The 12,956-nt window shown below is 42.2% G+C and overlaps 2 protein-coding genes across 2 annotated transcripts in view; one reads left to right on the top strand and one right to left on the bottom strand.

Moving 5' to 3' along the window:
* The window catches only part of LOC311029323 (uncharacterized protein), a 482,663-nt gene that overhangs the window by 216,207 nt on the left and 253,500 nt on the right, over positions 1-12,956 (top strand). The gene's annotated exons all lie outside the window — the stretch shown is intronic.
* Positions 1-12,956, bottom strand: part of dcc (DCC netrin 1 receptor) — a gene marked incomplete at its 5' end in the record, with an annotated part of 283,130 nt that overhangs the window by 48,091 nt on the left and 222,083 nt on the right. The window contains 4 exons of the mRNA XM_084035956.1: positions 2,678-2,794; positions 3,228-3,451; positions 4,010-4,172; positions 10,515-10,583. Of these exons, the coding sequence (XP_083892082.1) occupies positions 2,678-2,794; positions 3,228-3,451; positions 4,010-4,172; positions 10,515-10,583 (573 nt within the window). The remainder of the gene's footprint in view (positions 1-2,677; positions 2,795-3,227; positions 3,452-4,009; positions 4,173-10,514; positions 10,584-12,956) is intronic.

Below are 12,956 nucleotides of genomic sequence, written 5' to 3'. Positions count from 1 at the left end.
GAACAGTTTCAAAATACCATGCAGAATATAGTTTAAAGGCCAGATAATCTTAAAAAGTAGGTAGAAAAGATTAAAAACAGCGATGTTAGAAGATATTTGCACCTGAGTGGAGCCTGCCAAACCACCCAGAGCAGCTGCTGCCATCTTTTTTTTGGCACATGCAGACATGCGTTGGCAGAGAATCTGCGGACCTCTTTAAGGCACAAAACAATCCTTACACATTGGAATTTGTCACACTCAACATTTTTCAGCTATTTTCCATCGAAAGCAGCACCATCAGGACTCAACGTGTTGAAAATGGAAAGATTCAGTCATAACTTGTCAGCCATCAAACTCAAAATATGAAGGACATGATATAAACACCTTATCTATACTAAAAAGCTAAGGCAACAACCAATCATTATTGGGAGTATATGTGTCAACCATAGAAATAAAATAGGAGTAGAGGTCCTCCGTGACCTCCACTGGCTCCCTGTTGCAGCACGCATCTAATTCAAGACGATGGCACTGGCCTTCAGGGCCATCAATGGAACGGCACCCATCTACCTTCAAACAATGGTCAAACCACACGCCCCGAAGCGAGCACTTCGCTCCTCTACTTCAGCTGGCCGGCTGGTACCACCATCGCTGAAATCAAACAAATGTCGCTCAGCAAAGTCCAGACTCTTCTCTGTTCTGGTCCTCAGTGGTGGAACGAACTCCCGACCAACGTCAGGACAGCAGAGTCACTGCCATCTTCCGAAAAAGGCTCAAGACTCACCTGTTCAGACTTCACCTCGACTTGGCATAGCATGACTCAGTGCCACAAAAAAAAAACAAAAAAAACAATGCAATTTTATGTTCTTATCCATAGCACTTTGCTGAACAGCTACTACTTTACTCAGATGAGGACCTAACACTTGTTTCTACTTATTCGCTCTTACTTTAATGATATGTTTCTTTCTTTCCACAAATGTACTTATTGTAAGTTGCTTTGAACAAACCGTCTGCTAAATGCCGGAAATGTAAATGTAAAATGGACAGCTGCCACTGTGACTGTTTCAGCGAGCCACTTCTGGGAATAGTAAACCAACTTATGGCAAGTCACTGACCCTCTCAGCTTCATCAGTGGAGGAATAACGTGAAGCATAGAGAGAGCAACTAAATTAGTAAAATGTAACAACCAACTGCTTCATCCACACACTCTTATCACAAGTACATTTTGTTCGATGGGTGACACAGGGACTGCTAGACCAAGATATTCATTATCCAATGTCTTTTTGTTCCTGGGAAATAAAATATGACCATCCTTTGTCTCCTCCAGGCTGGACTATTGTAATGCACTCCTCATCAGGATCTCTGGCATCCAAAGACGACAATACATCCAGAACAGCGCTGCCAGGATCCTGATGAGGGTGTGCAAACCTGACCACATCACCCCCATCCTGAAATCCCTTCACTGGCTCCCTGTCCCACTCAGAATTGAGTACAAGGTCTTCTTCCTCACCCACCAGTGCATTCACGGACATGCCCCCCTTTACCTCCAGGAACTCCTCACGCACCCTCCGTTCTGCCACCACAAACACCCTCCAAGCCCCCACAACCAAGCTCTGCACCATGATCGGGCCTTTTCCTCTGCTGCTCCGAGGCTGTGGAACGCGCTTCCTTTTAAAAAAAACATTCTGCTAATGTCTTTTATAGGTTCTGCTGTTAACTATTTTTGATCTTGATACTTTGCTTTTAATTGCATTCGTTTGTATTGTTTTACCTGCTCTGTAGCACTTTGAGATTGCTGAAATGTAAAGTGTAATTAAAAAAAATGTATTATTATGCTTACATCAGCTGGTACCAACCCATTTCAACCAATAATATTATGATATCAATCCAATCAATCAATCAGCATCATCTAGCGAACGATAAAAACAATTTTCTCCCAACTGACTGTGCCGCCTCTCTGTCCTGTTTCACTGGGGAATACGTCACTATACGGAAGATAGATCCTCTTGAAATGCTGTTTCAGCTGGATTTTAAAACAAAAGAAAGAATTAGCTAGCTAGTTAACTTGCAAACAGCTCGTTAGTCCGTCTGCTGATTCTGCCATGCATGGCAAGTTTTAAATTTGATATTTGTTTATTTAGGGTTTATCCTAAATAAACAAATACCTTAAGATGTATCATCTCATTTTCTAGGATGTCCCAACATATAACACAATCACTACAAATAACAGAGAAATGACATAAAAAACTAAGTAATAATAACACATTTGAAAAAAGAAAAGAAAAGACAAACCATATGCATTAAAAACATTACAAACACTAGGTGGTCCAAAGGCCAAAACTATTTAATAAGAATGCTACACTGGTTATAGAAATTGAGCAGCAGCCTGGTGAGCAGCGCTCCAAAGAACAAGCCAACTAGCAAACTACCTAACAAGGTGAGCTGCGACAACACTTCCCGCCGGCGCACGCCATTGTTTTCATGCAACTTAAAAAGGCCACTGAATACAGTTCAATGTCCTTGTCATTTTTGATCATGCTAACATGCTAAATTAAGACACTAACATTATAGCTGCTTAACGTCAGCATGTTAGCATCATCTAAGTAAGCATGCTGATGTAATGCTAGCATGGCTGTTTGTGCAAAGAAGAACTCAGGAAACGGAGTTCCTCAGGGCCAGGAAAGGGATTAGCGTTGCTTACGCGTGTTGATCGGCTGTGAGTCCATAGGAATCATCATTTTGCCCCGTGTTCCCCTCCTGGCAGCCAGGGAGCGCTCCAGAGTGGAGATGCTGCTGGACGCCTCATCGCCGTCAGCGCCTGAAACGTCAAAAACATCCACATGTGAAAACAGGGATTGAAACATTCTCTCTGCCTTTTTTCAAGGCTGTCAAAAGAGAATCTGAAATGTGCTCAGCAAACTCATTTCCACAGGGAGGGAGAAATTATTTCTATATTTAATACTGAATACAGGCTTCATTATACAGCTAATGTAATCAAGACTCATCATGGAGATACAGGAATCAGTTACCATCACAAAATGAATACATTTCTATTTAGCATGCAGATTTTAAATTGAATTTCCAGTGTTGGAAGTGCCAGGCAACGTAGAGATGAAATATACATCTACAAATATCAAACTACACTTGATAAAAATGACAAAAGCATAAAATAGAACCACTACAAGTAAACAAACTCCTGCAATTCTAATACCAAGTGATTGGTCAGATAAATGAATGAATCCATCCTGTACCCGAGTGGCTGCTCTTGCTGCCCATCTGGCTCTCTGATTGGCTGTGTGCCACCTGTGGGAGGTCCTGGCAGGACTGGATGGGCGAATCGTGTCCTGAAGGGGCCACGCTGGGAGCCTTCTCCATGTTCTTCATCTCCATCTCCTCGTGATGGATCCAGAGGTCAGGAGGTCGCAGGTCCTTCTGGCTGCCCTTCCTCTTACTGGCACTGTGGCTTGCTCTCTTCCTGCACAGAGGACGAGATAGGGGAGGAAGTCAGCGGATGGATGTTAGCGGAGGAGACTTTAGGGTCACGTGAAATTAAATAAAACCAATACAATTTTCGGCAATAGCCATAACATGCATTTACATTCTGTCTTCACCTCTCTCTGTAGTTGTCTGTAAGTAGTGAGAGAAAGTGTTGTAGGTCTAATGAGAGCTGCTTAACAAGTATTTGCTGTAGTATTAGATGGTATTACCACTCCGTAACCACAGGAGTCAGAAAAATCAACCTGAAAGATTCTCATTTCATGCGGAATAGAATATAACAATGATGAAAATGTCAGAAACTGGATTCTAAAATAAAAAAACACTGAAACCTGATGAACAGAATGTTAAAGTAATCAGGTCCATGTTTGATAGTCCCAGATCCTGTTTGACTTGGTACAGAGTTTCAGACCCGTGTCAGGTGGAAAAACATCAAATTCTCTGAAAACCCTAAAGACCCAGAACGGATCATTTACCATCTGCCTGGTTACCATGACAGCTGTTTGCTGCCATCACACAGACCAATGAAACATCTTACTTCCTCTGCTGGGCGGAGGAGCGCCGAGTGCAGATGAGTGCCACCACCACCACCACCACCACGGTGATGGCTCCCACGGAGACCACGATGATGACCAGGAGGTTACTGTTCTTCTGAGGCGTGGCGCTACCGTGTGGAGGACGCATCTGACCAATGGGAGACTCTGAAATACATGCATGAGGATACATATAAATATAGATGACTGGTAAAAATCAATCTATAACAAAATAAAATGATTTTTTAGCCAAAGAATTAAATGTTTCTTGAAATGTCAGTGGTGCACACAGAGAGCTACAAAATAAAACCCTCCAGAATTTAACCCCAAGTGTTTCTTTGGAATGAGAACACAAAGCTGCTGCTGCACCGATCAATACACAATGAGTGTGAGTGTGTGTGTGTGTGTGTGTGTGTGTGTGTGTGTGTGTGTGTGTGTGTGTGTGTGTGTGTGTGTATTTGACAGGTGTAAAGGGAGAAAAGGGAATTGATGACAAGCTCTGTCATTCATTAACTCGACCTTGGAGCACCCAGAGAGAGAAAATGGGAAACACAGGAGGAGCACATAGTCTGGATGGAGAGGGGAGTGTGTTAAAGAGGCAGAAGGAGAGGGAGGGAAAGAAGGGTGAGTGGGGGAGGAGGGGGGAGGTGATAGAGAGGGGTAAGAGAAAGGGCAGAATGATGGGTGGAAGAGAGGAGGGATGGAGGAAAGACAGGTTAAGAAAAAGGTCCCCCCCCCCCCTCTCTCTCTCTCTCTCTTCAGTCTCTCTCAATGAAAACCACAATCCATCACAGCTTACAACCGCAGCACACAAACCACAGCATCACCTCCTTTTCTTTTCCTTTTTATAAAGTTAGACTTCATCATTTCATCTATGCTGACATTTGTTGCCGGCATGAAGGGTTCGACCTCTGGGGGGCAGGAATGTGATCGGGGCAATGAGATGCCAATCGGAAGTCAGTTTGTTGACAGCATCATTCTGCTCAGGCCCAGAATACAGGACACACTATTATTATTAATACATCATAATGAGGGAGATTTAACTGAAATCCTACAGATATGATCCTTCCGCATGCAACTCCCTCACCCACGTAAAAATCAATACAGGTTAAATAAATATATCACGCCTCTCCCGCATTTCCTGCAAATGTAAACAAACTTGTTGTAAGTGGTTGTATATGATGGGTAATCTTGACCCCCACATCACATTTGATTGGATACGTTTATGTAACCATGCCAGAGTTTTAGAAATATGTTCATGTCTTACAGGAAGGGGGATATTGTGATAATAAAATACAAACAAATAAGAGATACATGAACAATCAATATACGGCAAAGGATTAGAGGTTGGAACATTTAATTTAATTGTGTTTTTCAGCTGAATTCCATTTAGCTGCTTCAGGTTCAGGTCAATGTTGGTAAAAAAATTATACATTTCTGGATACGTTGAATGTCCACGCTTCTGTGTCGAAAATCTCTTTCATAAATCTGTTTCATATCAGTCTTGTATCAAGCTAGCAGAAATGCACAATGTTACGTTGTTAACGTTGCAAAATAATTGGTTAACACAACTCAATGTAACTACCATAAATACATAACTTCCACGCTCAGTGGACTTTCTTATGTAGCCTCATTTTGGTTTCACACAGGACTAGAACAACGGTCTGGTGGGTGAACCCCCTGTGTTTGTTTTACCCTTCTGTCCCTTACTGGACCTTCTAGCTGGCTATTATACCTCATGACATTCAATAACAGCTGCTTCATAGTTGGTAGTTTACAGAACTGACAATAGCAACGTTTGTTTCCGGGTGACTGAGCTGAGTATATATAGTGCATGCTGGCTAACTGACTACCTGTCATGGCTTTCTAGGCCTGTTACCGTTATTAATAAGACCGATGCTTTTCCTAATATAAACTACGGCTGAGAACGTTGATGACCCCAAATTTTCTGTAAATTTGCTGGTTTAAATTCTACAGCTAAGCAAGTAGACATGGTTCATTTTTGCTGGCTTTTTTTCAGTGTTTTTATAATCAAAATAATACATATTGTGCTAGTCTGCAAACATATTCATTAAGGATGCAGCGTCTCCAAAACATAATTAAAACAGTGTTCCGATTGGGGGAAATACGTATTTAACTAACTTCCTAATAATATATAGATATTATGTTATTATGTTATTTATGCTCATTACAGGGACAATGGCGACAAGGACTTTATAAGCAATCCTCTGCTAAGCTGCTTATTGGCCCTTCATATGTTCAATATGAATCATAAGAAAAACATAAAATAATTAGAATTCAAAAAGTAGTTTGTTTCACAGAATAAATCAGGATGTGGTCATTGTAGATGAGTTCTAGAAGCTACAGGAGCAGCAGCTGATGGAGAGGAAGTCAAAGCCGAGCCGCGAGCAACGTGTATGTCAGTGATGACAACATCACCCAACACCTGTGCCGGGATGCCCTTGAGCATGGCACTGAATCGCCTGTGGCTCAGAGACACCGTGTGGAATAAATCACAAGCTCTCAGCTGCTCATTGAAATCCACGAAAGGCATCAACAGATCACATCCTGGCGACAGGAAGTGGTGTAGAAATCCCCCAAAAGCCCAGAAATCCGGCGGGGAAACTCAAAATAGCACCAATGTTGCAGGACCGATCTCCTCTATAGAGAAGGCAGAGGAAAGATATCCACATTATCGGGTTTTGTCAATTCTGTGTGATGATTTCCGACTAACCTTCAGGGACAAGCCTTTTCTAAGTCATACCATCTCTTCAATGAACCCTGTGAAGAATCAACAAATGTCCTCCAATGGTACAGACCGTCTCAGCAGCAGGTTGCAAAGACGGTTGATGGGATATATAAAAACATTTTGAATAGGCAGCTCCAATCAAGCAATCCGATTCATGGCTGTGACCATATTCCAATGCTATGACATCTTATTCCTTTGTACATACAGTATCACAGGTCTGTACACTGAACACCAGAGACTCTCGCTGTGAGTGTGAAGCCTCTCTCCAGAGCTCCAGAGTGGAGAAAGTTGGGCAGCATCCCTCCCACGCCAAACAACACACCTCCACCTGACCAACAAAGGCAAGCAGCATTTAAAGTCCGACGCTGGACAGATTCTTAGTGGGTCACAATAAATGGCAACACATGGATCATTTAAATGAGGTGCCTAGTTGAAGTGCCCTTTTGAAATCAATACAATGCTAGTCTGTGCTTGATGCTAGTATACATTCCATAGCAACTTCCCAGGTGGATGTCGTCATCGTCACCTCACCCATTGGTTTGTGGACTATCGCTTTAAATCCCAAAGTTCTTCATTTAAGCCGTTGCCATCTTGGAGTTTGTATAACAAGTGGATGTAAGTGACCATGTTTGGACTGTGGAGGAGTGACAAGTGGATCTGACGAAGACAAGCAGCAGAGCGGCACGCTGACTGGATCTAAACAGCCAGTCTTGAGCTCAAAGCTAAGATAGTTTGTTTGCTTGAATTGCTAGAGATGTTTGAAGCCCAGACAACTCCTCTGGAGAGAATGAAGTCATTCTAGTGAGGTGCAGCCAAACTGCTCTGACCGTAGTTTGTACAAGGCGGCAACCTCTGAAAAATTCTAAAGGGCCTTTAACTTGAATTCTCTCGATTTAGTCAAATATGGTCCCAGTTAGAGTCAAATAGACCATAAAGCCACAGCGGACTTGATACCATCGCTACCACGCTACCGATGCCATTAGCTACTAAGATGACTTTAACAGCTGTAAAGTTGACCTTGAATTATTGAAGCTTACTTTGTTAACAGCTTCACACCAGAATCCAGATGAATCAGATCCACCCATCACTCTTCTGCAGTCCAAATAAGGGCACTCCCTTTCACTGATTGCAGAAATTCCAACATATTGACAGCCAAAATGCCAAATTGAGGATTCAAAACCATAGACCACAAACCAGTGGGTGACGTCAAGATGACTATGTCCATTTCTTATATACAGTCTGTGTTTATATAGAAGGACATCATGTCTCCCATTGTACAGGAGTGAACAGCAGTGCTCTGGTATCAGTTTGCTGCCCAAACACCCGTAAGCACATTCACAGCTTGTTAGTGAGATAGAATCACATCTCTCGATCAAAAATCCACGCCCCTTTTCATAATAGCATCAAATATCCAATTCAAACTACAATGACAGTAAACATGTCCTATCCGCCTAACATAGAAGGGGCAAAGTTACTGCAAACAGCCACTAGGGGGCAACCAATATATTTTGGTTTAACTTTTGAGGACCTGTCATGTCATCTAATACACAATCTATGGCTCAGACACTGGGACACTGTCGGTGGATGAGAACAACATAACAACCTGAGTACTGTACAGACCTACATCACCGTGACCTGACGGGAAATGTTGGGGGGGGGCAATATCCTTTAAAGGTTGTTTTTTTTAAGTGAGAGGAAGCTCTGCGACATAAAGGACGACATGCCGTTAAAGATGAAATTCGGTGGAGGTGATGAACGAGGCATTGCCCTCGCCGACCAGCCGTAAAGCACGAGGAGGTCGGAGGTCAGAGAGGACGGATTTATGATTATCCTCGGGCAGCAGAAGCAGCAAAGCGGACTCAATGTTGGAGACATGCACACACACACACACACACACACACACACACACACACACACACACACACACACACACACACACACACACACACACACACACACAGATGCTTCTGAACTGTCCTCTAATGAGACGCTGAATCACTGCCAGCTACAGACCCTGACCTCTGACCTCTCTCTGGAGGAGGGGGAACCGGACAGTTTTTCTTTAAACGGAAATGAGAGTAGACACTTATGGTCATTGCCATGATTTGTATTTTTAGCAATCGCGTGAGCGGTACTTTCAGTGTTAGTACCAGCAGCAGTATTAGTAGTAGTAACATAGTGTGAAGCAGAGTATTTCCATTAGCTCAAATATTAGCCTGAGTATAACCACTAACAGTGACATTAGTGTGTGTGTGTGTGTGTATAACATTTAGCTTTAAATATGAATTATGCTGCAGGATTGGGTCCTAAAACCCAGAAATGAGTTTATTATAAGTTTATTGTAGTATTCCCTAGCCTCAAAGTCACAGGGCTTTTGGAAGGGTTTTGGTCGGATACCTGAAATGAGGTCTTTGATTAACAAGTTTGAGAGATTATAATGTTTTGTTCCATGACATAAAGTACATAGTAAATGTCCCTCTCGTGAATTTTTAATCTTTTGTGCCTTAAGCACTGAATGGTTTAGGACCAAAATACATTCTGATCTTCTGCTGAGCTACGAACCATCCAGACCTCTCAGATGGTCTGGGTCAGGTCTGCTCTGTGTCCCCAGAGTCAGAACCAAACATGGAGAGGCAGCCTTCAGTTTCTATGCACCACATATCAGGAACCAACTTCCAGAAAGCTGCAGGTCTGCTGCAAATCTCAGCTCTGTTAAAGACTTTAGACTTTTTTTACCGCCGCCTTTCAATAACCAATACTTATTGTTAATTTATGAACTGCTTATACTGTAAGTTCTTTGATATTCTTGTTTAAATTTTTTTGCTTGTTTTAATGTTTTTTTAGTAAAAAATATTTTATCTTTCCAATGCTTTTAATGTTGTACTTAAAGCGCTACCTATGTGCAAGTTTTATTTTTACTACCGTCTTTGGTATTATGAGCATATCATTTGTGTAGAAATAGCATTAGCATGGGTATTAGCCTACCTTCAGTACAATAGCAATCAGCATTAACAGTAATAATAGTTTGAGTATTGTCATGGCTGAGATTAAGGTAACTATCAGTATAACGGATTACTAAATAAATGAATGCAGGCCTCTCTTTAGGAAATATCCCAATATATCAGCATAAATAAACTAAATAGCAAAATTGTTCTCATATAAATATGCACTGCTGTAATGATAATCATTCACTGTCCCCATCAGGATTATCATACTTTAATTGCGTATTCTTCATCATAAAGACTTGGAGCTCATGTTTTCTCCATGATGCTCCTGTATTTGTCTGATTATGATTATCAGTAATGTTGTTGTTTCTGGCATCATATTAAAAACTACAAGCCGTTGATTGACACCAAACTCTTTTAATCCTGTTTCTGCATAAAGAATATTTCCTCCAGTTTGTAAAAAACACTGATTGACGGTGAGATAGTGAACCTAATTAATTTTTTCCCCCCGCCGACACGGATACGACAACAAACAGGAAGCCGAGCTAACAGACTGTAAATCAGCGAGCTGCAGCTCCTCGTTGGGATGCAGCGAGTCGTTAAACTAAGTTTAGACATGACTGAGCAGAGTGATCAAAGAAAACAACTAAGTCGCTGTGAATTAGCTCGTCTCCCAGGAGACATTTGGTTTCACGCAGTAAGTAGAGCCCAAGAATGAACCCAAATGTAATTCTACTGTCTGACGGTGGGACTCGGTCAAGCAGAAGAACAGGGTGTGTGTGTGTGTGTGGGTGTGTGGGTGTGTGGGTGTGTTACCATTGCCGATGCTGCTCCTGTCGATGAGATTGGTGTCAGACGGCCAGTAGGTGTGGTCAACCCCTCGTCCTGGAGATACGAGAAATAAAAAAAGGACATCAGGAGTGAAAGAAGGAAAAGAGGCAAGTTGTTTTGTAACGGCTTCAGGACAGAGAGATTGCTTCCTTGATAAGGAATAAATTGCTTTGTTAAGACGTGTGATGTGTGCTCTCTCTCATTTTTTTTTTCAACCTGCCTGGATACCAACACTTAATGGTTATTTGGATTGGTTCCCATAGCGAGGACTTCCAGGCCTGTGGTATTATTTCAGCAGGAGAACTATTTTGTCTCCTGGAATCTCTGGGAAAATAATGAAGCAGACATGTATAGTCTGCTGTTTTACTTAATGAAAATGTGGAGGTCCCAGGGTCCAAACACAATGCAAAGAGAGCGAGGGAGGGGCTGGAGGGGAATAAACAGAGGCCTGGAAACAACTTTTTGCTTTGGAGCCCCCCTTAAGGTGTGTTCACACCGAGTTCACTGCCTCGATGTAGACCCCCAACAATTCCTCAATCACGGCTGATCAATCCACTATTGCTGCTTTGTACATGCTGTGAAGTCGGTCCGTCTGTCTGCGAGACCCCCAAGAATGCTTAAAATGCTTGTTTTCTGAATGGACTTTGGTGCTAGGCAATGCTAACTTTGTAGTCCCTCCCCTAACACTCAAAATAGTGTCTTTTAAACATAAATACGGCGGCGACCTTGTTGTTTTTACCATAGATAGTCTTTGGTTTGTACTCATATATAGTTTCTTAGGTATCTGTACATGAGGTTCTATCGTAGAACTCTGGGTGACCAGTGCAACAATATGTTCCCCTCAATTTCGGATTCGGATCAGTGACGACAGGCGGTGGTCTGGTAGACCTTCGCAAAACTGATTCACACGAATGTCTTGCTTGAGTTGAAATATTCCAACTCATGTGAATACGTGAATGATGCATTCATTGCAATCGTTCAGCACCAATATGTCCCTTCATGGTCAGTGTGAAACCAGCAGGGAAGCCTAGTGAACTCTTCGCTAAAGAACAATCAGCAGAGGCAGGATGGTGTTTTTGCACCATGTTGGTTCATATTTTTGTCCATTTTTAGAGTGTGAAGGACAAACACACAAAGACTCAGGGCTCTTTGTATGAATGTCTTCTCGAACTGCATCGTGTTGAATCCTAGCCCAGTGCTGTGTCACAAATCTAAGGTAAATTAGTCTGGTTTCTCCTTCAGGGTCAAACTGAGAGGGCCGAGACTAAATCACTGTTGTGGTTTGTCCTAGAGGGTCAAAGTGAGCCAAGGAAATCTAAATCACTGGCTTGGTTTCATTTCCAGGGTCTAATAGATCTTTCCAATACCACTAAATTGAGTATTTTCTCAGATCAGGCTGAACCACCGTCCAATAACTCAAATACTGCAGGTCTGGTGTTGTGTCCACTGTCGGCTGTTAGTCCTTCCTTCCTAGCATTGTCAACACACTTCATTGTTTTCTACCTTCTACCTTTTATTTCTCTACTGTTTTCCTCTCATCGTCCTCCATCTTTCCAAACAATCTAGATCATTTTAATTCTCTGTAAGTGTTTTGGTCCTATGAGGGGCCGTCAGGGACATAATTCAGAATTACCTCCCACACACACATGTGAAATGCTCTCATATACACTACTGAAACACTCTCACATAAACAACTGAAAAAGTATTTGCTCACACACACTACTGAAACGCTTTCATACACACTACTGAAACGCTCTCACACACACTACTGAAACGCTTTCACACACACTACTGAAACGCTCTCACACACACTACTGAAACGCTCTCACACACACTACTGAAACGCTCTCATACACACAACTGAAACGCTCTCATACACACTACTAAAACGCTCTCACACACACTACTAAAATGCTCTCATACATACAAGTAAAACTCTCTCACACACACTACTGAAATGCTTTCATACACACTACTGAAACGCTCTCACACACACTACTGAAACGCTTTCATACACACTACTGAAACTCTCTCACACACACTACTGAAACGCTTTCACACACACTACTGAAACGCTCTCACACACACTACTGAAACGCTCTCATACACACAACTGAAACGCTCTCATACACACTACTAAAACGCTCTCACACACACTACTAAAATGCTCTCATACATACAAGTAAAACTCTCTCACGCACACTACTAAAACGCTCTCACACACACTACTAAAATGCTCTCGTACACACTACTTCACTTTAATTTGTAAGAGATTTTACTTGGTTATATGAGAGCATTTCAGTATAGTGTGTGAGAGGATTTTCAGTTAAACCGGAAGACATTTCAGTCAAAGCGGAAGGTGTTTCAGTAAAACCAGAAGGTCTTCGGTTCAACAAAATTGCGCAATTAACAGCACGATTCACGTGT

Source organism: Eutrigla gurnardus (genome assembly GCF_963514095.1).
Source record: "Eutrigla gurnardus genome assembly, chromosome: 19".
NCBI classification, from domain to species: domain Eukaryota; kingdom Metazoa; phylum Chordata; class Actinopteri; order Perciformes; family Triglidae; genus Eutrigla; species Eutrigla gurnardus.
The sequence above is the reverse complement of the archived record's forward strand: the minus strand, read 5'-3'. Positions and strand labels throughout refer to the sequence as shown.